The 10,005-nt window shown below is 41.2% G+C and overlaps 1 protein-coding gene across 1 annotated transcript; it reads right to left on the minus strand.

Annotated features, from left to right (window-relative positions):
* Positions 1-2,300: 2,300 nt before the first annotated feature.
* Positions 2,301-9,017, minus strand: LOC129868878 (lys-63-specific deubiquitinase BRCC36-like). The gene is made up of 8 exons (XM_055943200.1): positions 8,665-9,017; positions 5,875-5,995; positions 5,608-5,694; positions 5,409-5,497; positions 5,261-5,316; positions 4,937-5,068; positions 3,914-3,957; positions 2,301-3,772 (listed from the first exon to the last, which is right to left on the minus strand). Exons 1-8 carry the CDS (start codon positions 8,767-8,769, stop codon positions 3,624-3,626), a joined length of 783 nt encoding a protein of 260 aa, XP_055799175.1. The 5' UTR covers positions 8,770-9,017; the 3' UTR covers positions 2,301-3,623.
* Positions 9,018-10,005: the final 988 nt, after the last annotated feature.

Raw genomic sequence — 10,005 nt, forward strand, 5'->3', positions numbered from 1 at the left:
ATAAAGTAATCAACGTTTTTAACTGTTGTGTTAGATATGTGCTGAAAATGCAGGGCTGTATCCATACATGTCGTGCAAGCAGCAGAGGCGGCCCCTTGATGTGTAAAAGTAGCCTTGCACTGCCCCCTTGTGGAAATACATGTTTGTCATACCATTGTTTGATGATGATTGAGAATTATGATGACATGACGTCAACTCCATCAACATCGATTCCATAGTAGGGATCATAATAGTTGTCTAAAAACAAGCTACATTTATGCAAATTACACATTTTTGTGTAACATTAAGCGATAATGCTCTCCTCTACTTCTCCCTCCTGTCCAGTGTCACCTCCAAAACTGTCTAAGACTTAATGAGGAACCTACTGTACCTGCATGTGTGTTTCAGCTCCAGTAATAGCGCTGTATGTTTCGTTTCGAATACCTCTATTTCATATAAACATTTGCAGCATATTTACAGATTTATAGTCCTAGTTTGTAGTGCTTACGGAGAAAGACCAGCAGAGTTCTTTCCAGCACAAACAATGGGATACGACAATGTGGGTATTTCCATCCATAGAGTGAATTACAGCTGAAGCGTGTCCATCAAACCACTGTCCCTTGCTCGAGTCCTTGGGGGGTGGAAAGAGGCTGTCTACTGTAAACGGGATGATGTCATGGCCACTGGTCTCGCACAAGGATTCCATAGCAACAGCAGATTGTGAGAGAAAAAAGGAAAGCTAAACAAGACTTGGAAAACTGGAGTCATCATTCCAAAGATCCAATCTGAAAAACATTCCGTCCTCAACGTGAGGCCTCTATTGCAGAATAGTGAAGGAGGATGGGGAAGAATTTGCTTAAATATTTTATCTTGTCTCTATTTAATTGTAATTATTGCTTGGAATAGGTCCACTGACAATAGATGTTCCCCTCTGGATTAAATTGCAATGGCAATACTTCGATAAATCTACAACAAATTAGTCAGATTTCTTCTAAATGCTTAATTTGTGACATTGGTAAGGAATGACACCTGAAACAGAATTCCCTTATAACGTGGCATGTTAAAGGCATATGAAAGGTTTAACAGAGGATGACTTTAGCCATTTATCTATTCTGAAGCAATATATTACAGTTCTATAACCTAGGTCGGGCTGAGGCAGAAGTCACCATGAATTACAGCAGGCAGCAATGGTGCAGACACAGTTCCCGGTCAGCAGTTTATCGTAATCAACCTGTCACCCAACCTCCGTTTCCCGAGAATCATGGGTTCCCTTCCCTCCACCCCTATATTGGAAAGTCTCGGATCCACAGTGAATGATGCAAGCAATGCCATCTCACATTAGCAATGCTGCGTAGGCAAACACCATCCACAGAGAATCACTGATGAGAGCATCTGTGTTGGGTTGTTGATGAAAATGTGATTACACAAAACCAAGTAAGAATCCAGCACATATTGACTTCGGTAATCTGGCCATTTCAGCATCTGTATCTTTTATCGCGCATCTGTTGTCTTTTATTTTTGAGATGCAAAAAGCATTGTATCTCTGGAGAACAATGCCTCTACCTAGTGGAATACCAAATAAGGTTTGTGGATGAATGAGGATGTAATGAGGGTCATTATTATTGTGATAGTGATTAGAATGGCAGCCAAAGCACTCAGATTGCCAGATTTCAAGTGAGCTTTAGAGACATTAAAGCAAATTTTATCAAAACCTTTTAAAGGCCTTAATACTGTGTACATCATCTGACGTACATGACGCCTTGTAGTTGCCACTGATTTCTGGTTGGAATCACTGCTAAACAGGGCCTTCTATAGTTCCTCTCACATAGCAACTTTTTCACCTCACAGAAGACTATTTCAGCATTGTGAGGTATCACTCAATAAGACCATAATGAAGATGGCTCAGGAAATTGCTCGTTCCATCTCCCTGTCGTGAGCGCTGCGGCATGACTCAGCCGGAATACTGAACCACTCCAGCTGATGGGCAAAGCTGTTCCTATAGCAACTCTCAGACACAGAGATGGTCAGAAGATAATATTTTCAAAGCTTGTCTACATTATTTGTTTCCATGATTTCTATAGTACACACAGAACCAGGCCACCTGAAAATGTTGGATTATTTTAACCAATCAACGTCAAAATGTGCTGTTGGTACCATGCTGACCTATCCCTGTATTAAAAACAACATTTACTTTTGATTGTGTTTAGCGTACTGATAGATGAAGCTAGTCATTATTTAAACTGCTCACCCAATTTGAGCATTGCTTAGATTTGGAACTGGTATGGCTTCAGTCAACTGACACAAATATTTAAGATGGTGAGTCATAAAGAGACAAATCTGTTTAATCCCTCAAAACAAAATAACCCATACAAGCATGACAAGGCACACAATGATTAAGCAATGGCTGCTAAATAAGCTACAATGATTACACCATACATTCACATTTAGACATCGTTTAGCTAACAACGCTGTATTTTCCAAACGGATATAAAGCAATATCCCATCTCCCCCACCTCGTATGAAATAGTTCATTGCAAATTGTCCTTCTGCCCTTCTATGAGAATGAGAACCAACATTTGAGGTTTTCAGACAAAATGCCTCACTCAGGACTCAAAACTCTGCAGGAGCGGACAAAGTTAATGGTTTGGAACATTTCCATTAAATAACTTATGAAAACATTCATAAGTACAAGAAATCCAATAGCTGTCAAAAGAGATGGCTTTGATTTAACTTGGAGAGAACAAATAAAGCATGACATATTGCAATATAGAAATTGAAAAACTTTTTTTTTTTTTTTATACTTTCTAATAAGCAAATACCTGGATATACTATGTTGTCACATTTTGAATTGGCAATTCACACGGGACATCCTTTCATGCTCACAGTGCATTGCACCATCCATTCAAAATATATCAGCACATTCAAAAAAAAACACATTCAATACTCGGTGCCAAGGAACTAAAATAAAGAGAAATCTAACATCTTAGTGTGGTAGTAACATGTTCTAGTAAATACAGTATAGATTTTAATAGTACACAGAGGATGACAAGAAAACACTCCCTAAGGTGTGTGTGGTGGCATTTAGTTAGCAATGAGGGCATTCACTTAGTCACTTGTTCTCGTGTTAGAAGGTCTATGGCACTATGAGGAACATGTCAACATTACCCCTTTTTCTCCCCAATTTCGTGATATCCAAATTGGTAGTTATAGTCTTGTCCCATCGCTGCAACTCCCGTAAGGACTAGGGAGAGGCAACGGTCGAGAGCCATGCGTCCTCCGAAACATGACTCTGCCAAGCCGCACTGCTTCTTGACACACTGCTCGCTTAACCCAGAAGCACCAATGTGTCGGAGGAAACACCGTACAGCTGGCGACCAAAGTCAGCGTGCACTGCCCCAGGCCACCACAAGGAGTCGCTAGAACGCGATGGAACAAGGACATACCGGCCGGCCAAACCCTCCCCTAACCCGGACGACGCTGGGCCAATTGTGCGCCGCCTCATGGGTCTCCCGGTCGCGGCCGGCTGCGACACAGCCCGGGATCAAACCCGGGTCTGTAGTGACGCCTCAAGCACTGCGATGCAGTGCCTTAGACCGCTGCGCCACTCGGTAGGCCCACGTGTCTATTTCTTAACTTTCTCCCTTTCACATAGTTGCCAACTCCTGAGTTAGTCTCTCTTTCTCCAGCTGCAGCTCAATGATGTTCTGTTTGTTCTGCTCCAGACGATCCTCCAGCCACTGCAGCAGGGGACCACTCACAGCAGACATCTGGCTGCACAGGTTCTTAGTGAAGACTGAAACGTGTGCGCGCGTGCACACACACACACCAAGTGGAGCAAGAAAGCACAGTCAAGACATGGATGCACCGTTGGGGATATTAATATGCATACTGACACAATTAAATATCAGTTATCAACAAATATATAGAGACCAACCTGAGCCATTGTGTATCTTCGTGATCGGATCCAGTTGAGTTAAGCTGCAAAGAAATGAAATCCTGAAATTATTCTATTAACAATGAGCAATATACAATGAGCTGCCTTGAGTTCATAGTATTTTCTTCTGAAACCAGTCTTTGCTGCAAGACAATTTTGTATATTATGGCAGACAAGGGGGAAATATCTTCTGCATGGCAAAGGCAATTGCAGGGGGGGCTCAACACACTCCAAATCAGAGGTACTTACCAGTTAGTCTTGCGGGGCCATTCCATCCAAATCTCATCTCGTTCGCTTGACTATTGGAAGTCTGGAGAATTTTATTACCGGATTTTGCATTTGAATGGGAGCGCTGGCTGTTAACGCTCCCATTTAAATGACTGAGTAGAATTACATTTTCCCCCAGGAGAGGCTTTTCCTTGTTTTGTCTCTCTTTTACTACTGTGTTGGACAAAGTTTTAGTAGCCTATGCGACATTAGTGTTGCATCTAACGCTAGCTAACTTGTTGCAAGTCAGACAAATGTTCAGAAATACAACCTTCGTTCAGAGCTCCACCCATGCGAAATATCACACTGGTTTGTAAAGTGCCAATGCATCACTAGTTTCCATCTAGACTCCCCTCTCTTTTTACCGTCTCCCTGAGGAAAACTTCCACAGGCTTTCGAACAAAACGTCAGATCCCTGGGGTGCATTCAGTACGGCAGAATGGTATTGAATGGTTAATTCAACGGAAATGGTACTGTACTGAATGACCAGTTGAAAAACGGTGTGATTATGGTGGCCCAGAGGGCGATTGTGTATGGTGTGCTGCACAAGTTTTGCGATTTAAAATGGTCACACCCATATTGATCAGGCCACAGCTCGCCACACCTACGAAATAGGAGCAAACGCACCTCATCAAAGGCTGTTGAAGAACAGTGCACATTGTTTTGGGGAAACATGTCGTTCAGTAAAAACAGTCACGCAACGTAGCCAACTCTGAACCATACTGAATGCTCCCCTGGGCTTCTGAGGCAACCTACCTGTGAATCTTTCTGTAGGTGTCCTGCTCTTCCTGGCAGAGGATTCTGGGAAGCTCCACTGCTGATTCAAGGCACACTTTCCCAATGGCCTCGTGTGGAATCACATGAATTGGGATCTCGATTCTCTCGTACCTTTATCAACACAGATCAGGGATGTAATTCAGTATTTGTGTCAAAAGACAATCAATTAAATCTTTGTCTGATTAATAGTCATGAGGGAGAAAAGATAAAATCATCTAATAACACTTAATTTTGTTTAACTAACATCTGGATAGGATATTAATTTCACTGCAAAAAGTGGTTTCCAAACAGGGGCATACTTACTCAGAGCCTTTCTGGGCTTGGACAGACTGGAAGCAGGTGTAGAGAACTCGACCAGTCTAAGAGAAAATAATAATTAAATTTGTTCGAAGCCCCTTTGTAAATTAAAATGACATTATATATTTTAAAATGGCTGTCATTTAACCCTTACTTTTGTGTTCTTATCCTCAATGAAGCAGGAGAATATCAGCCCAACAAAGCCCTGGTCCATCATTTGATACATGGCCTGTGTCCTCACATCTGTTGTAGAAAATGAATGACTTTCAGACACACCGACTGATAAAGTTTGCCACGACAGTGAGAACTAACGTTGTGGCATTGATGTGGTGGAGGGGTGCTCTGGTTCTTACCCACATGTGATGGCCACACAGTGATGTGGGGGTGAGAGTGGTACCAACCAACTACACGCATCGGCCGTCCAGTCATTTCAGCCAACCTGTAGCTCTTACTAAGGAAATTGATTATCAAAATGAGACAATGGCAATGGCCTCAGGAATTCTATGATACCGCTACCTGTCACACTGACATCTCTGTCACGGAGTATGTCACACTGACCTGCAAGGCACCACCAGAAGACAGACATTTAAGTTATTGAATGAGACATCGCACAAAGGATATCTCCGCTTCGGTTGCCGCTGAAGACAGCTGCTCAGGCGAAATTTCCACACGATCCTTCCTCTTGTCCGAGCGCCGGAGAATAATAACAGAATGAATGTGGACGATGCGATTTGTGTCCACCTATGTAAACAAACCAGGTGATTTTAGAAAGTAGAATAATTAACAGGGTAGCTAGCAAGAATCAATATCAGGTGCCCCTAATACCAAGTTCGGGGTATAGGCCAATTGAGAATATGAATGTAACAACAAAGGGTATATTAAAGGTAGATAATATGCATGCATGTAGATAGAGGCATGTCCAGGGGGTGACCATGGCCCCCCTTGAAATCTGATTGGCCATCCCAGTGGGCCCACAGAAATTCTGAGTTCTGATTGATCGTCTCTGAACATATTGATCATTTTGACCAAGACGCGGACCGACAGAAAGACCCGTCAATCTCAACAGAGAAAGCATCCGTGAGAGCGAAACAGCACCCCCCTGTCTTAGTATGTGTAGCCCATTTATTTGATACCGTCTGGATAAAAAGAGTATGGCATGTCACATTATTTTTGGCCAGACAGCATCAGATACATGGGCTCCAGATAATAAGAGAGAGGGGCGCCGTTTGCCTCGCTCAGATGCTTTCTCTGGTGAAATAGATTCAGCCTCTTGTGAATTGAGGGAACATTCTGAAACACAGATAGACATGAATGTGTAATAATTTTATACATTTGTTTCCTTATTGTAAAATGCCTGGCTTCCCTTGGCATCCATGAATGCACGCCACTTTGTAGGCTTAGCGTCAGTACACGTATGGTGTTTGTAATAGATGTCCCTTTCCATTCAAATGGCGGGTGCACAGTGCAGTGTTCAAATGCTAGATTTATTTTGGAGTAGAAAAACATGCACAGGTAACCTACTTTTTACGAGTGATTTGTATGACAATCAGATATGAACACAACCAGTCATTATGTTTTTGACACATTAAAAAAGGTAATACATTTTTACAGTTAAATTACGTCTTTACTATTAAGCCCATGTGTGCATGCACACATAGGATGTCCCATAAAAAAATATAGAATGTCACAGTATAATTCACACTCTGGATGGCACTTTCAAGTGAATTTACTGCTGTATGCTAATACCCTTATGTACAATCCTGACTTTGAATGCAAACACTGTAACAAGACTTTAGTAATTGATTTATAATAGTGTCAGGGGACAAAATGAACAGGGATGCAAACTGGCAAGGGCCCAAAAAGCAGACAGTATTTTCTGCCCCGAAACGTGCAAAAAAAAATCTGTGCAAGGGGGGAACACAGGTTTTAACTAATTAAACAAAAAAATGATATCTACATGATCAGTCTCTGTGTGTAAAATAAGTGATTAATGTGAACCTAATTCACAGCTATAAAACGTAAAGAAAGCAATCAAATGTTAATTGTTGCCTACACTTTACTGCAAATGACACTCAAGTCTTGAGAAAGAACACACTAATATTGCAGTTAGCCATGACAGCCTTTATAATAGAACGCTTGTAACCACACACATCTAAATATTGCACCTGGGGAAAAAACATCTTAAAGTAGAAATAGAATGAAACAAACAGGCATTCCATTTTTGCTCTATTATAGTGGCCACTATAGTAGACGTCGATCAAGGGCACAAGGCTACATGTGTGCAAAATAACGTTCACTGAGTAAAACATTAAATAATCCCCCCTCACTCACACTCAAGTGTTACTGTCAAGTTCAAGACAACAAAAACAATATCTTTGGGCTACACATTATTACATTGTACACGTTCTTCCTGTGGACATGTGTTATACAATGTGCCAGCAGACCATGATATCAATTATGCCAACAAAGAGTCTCTTTCAGGCAGAAAGTACACCTGGCATACCCCTTTTTATCCGCACTATATTTAAAAAGTGAGGGAAAGTGTGTGGTGTTCCTTTCACCTCTATGGTGGCATCCAGCTTAAGCCAGGCCCAGCTACACTTCATCCCTGAATCCACTTGTTTATTAACAAACAACACCTAATTTTTCACCTAATTCTCTCATTCTGAAAATTAACCAGAAAACAGTCCTTTCGCAGATAGTAGTTAACGTTAGTTCGTTAGCTAGTTAACATTTCACACATATTGCCAGGGTCCAGTAAGCAACTAACGCGTTATAACTTGAGGAACAGCAAGGAGTCGCCCAGTTAATACTATAGCGAATTGGTTAGGTTACTAAAGTTAGCGCATCAACGTTAGCAGTCTGACTTTATTAGCCAGCTAATTTTCACAACATGGATTCAATTATTTGATCAGTTACGTTGGCTAATGTTACTCAACATTTCGCTGGCTAGTTAACGGAGAATTCGATCCAACTAGCAAGATACATAACAATGCTAATACTTGTTTCACCACACCTTCTCCCTCACCTCAAACTTTCCAAATGCCAGTTTTTCGGATATAGCTTTATCCACTTGCCCAGAGTCAGGTGAACGCGTGGATACTATTTGTATGTGTCCAGTATGAAGGAAGTTAAGAGGTAGTTTCGCGAGTCAATGCTAGTTTGCATTAGCGCGAGTATATGGGTATCTTATTATACCTGTAATGCGTTGTCGAACCATCATAATTACATTGAAAAAAATCCACCTTGCATTAAAATGGTATGCCCTCCCCTCCTAAACTGGGTCTATGCCCAACTTTGGCCACCCCATTGAAAATGTTCTGGACACGCCACTGGTAGCTAACGTTAGCTAGTTATTGCTTTGCTATCAAATTATTTAGCTAAATAGCTAGCTAGCGTGCAAACGTTACCTCCCCGATGCAGAGTCCCATTACTTCCTCCTTCTCGGTACTTAATGCATGATTCATGCAAACCAAAAAAGCATCTGATTCGAGGTGAACTGCGCTTACTGCCATGTTATAGTACTATAACTGTCTTAGGCTCTAAAACAATATGATCAATTACTACAAGCTATCTCTCAAACTTCACAAGCTAAAGCTAGCTTGTTAGCGACTTTTCTATCAAAACTTGTTACAGAAACAATATTCCGTTGTTGCAAGGAGGCTGATAAGTCTGTGGTCCTACCTACATTAGTGTAACAAACTATTTTACCACTTAACGCTCAAAAGTGTACACTTTTTATAGTCGTGCGTTATCCACAAAATACATTGATAGACAAACAAAATAATAATATTATTATTATTATCTGCAGTTTAATCAGCAAAGTCCATAGCGCAGCCAATCCAGTCGGACGACATTTGAGTAAGCACCCGGGATTCCGGGTACGTTTGCAACAAATATTTTGTGTAAATCTTGAAGAATATGTATAAAATCATGTGTTTAATATCTATAATTAATATCTACTGGTGGTTAATGGTTCATAATATTTGTCCAAGTAATTAATTAATAATGTCCAAAAATGGGCCTTATAGGACACTGCACTCTATTCTCCTCTGTAAACTGGTCATCTCTGTATACCCGTCGCAAGACCCACTAGTTGATGCTTATTTATAAAACCCTCTTAGGCCTCACGCCATCCTATCTGAGATATATACTGCAGCCCTCATCCTCCACCCGTTCTGCCAGTCACATTCTGTTAGAGGTCCCCAAAGCACACACCCTGGATCGCTCCTCTTTTCAGTTCGCTGCAGCTAGTGACTGGAACGAGCTGCAATAAACACTCAAATTGGACCGTTTTATCTCCATCGCGTCATTCGACTCAATCATTGACACTCTTACTGACGGTCGTGGCTGCTTCGCGTGATGTATTGTCTCTACCTTCTTGCCCGTTGTCTGTGCCCAATAATGTTTGTACCATGTTGTGTTGCTACCATGCGTAGGTCTCTCTTGCGATGTTTGTTTTGTCATATACTTTTATTTATTTTTAATCCCAGCCCCCGCCCCGCAGGTGGCCTTTTGCCTTCTGGTAGGTCATCATTGTAAATTAGAATTTGTTCTTAACTGACTTGCCTAGATAAATAAACGTTCAAAAAATATTTAAATGTTTCCCTTTTCTCTATAGTTGTACAGTGCCACAAAGATCCTTGTCAGAAGCAAACATGCACAATTCAGAAGTGTTTGCAGGGTGATGTTTTTTCCCACAGCATTATCTACCTATTTATATGATTTCTACTGTGAATAAATGTTTTGAT

Source organism: Salvelinus fontinalis, chromosome 13, assembly GCF_029448725.1.
Source record: "Salvelinus fontinalis isolate EN_2023a chromosome 13, ASM2944872v1, whole genome shotgun sequence".
Taxonomy (NCBI): Eukaryota; Metazoa; Chordata; class Actinopteri; order Salmoniformes; family Salmonidae; genus Salvelinus; species Salvelinus fontinalis.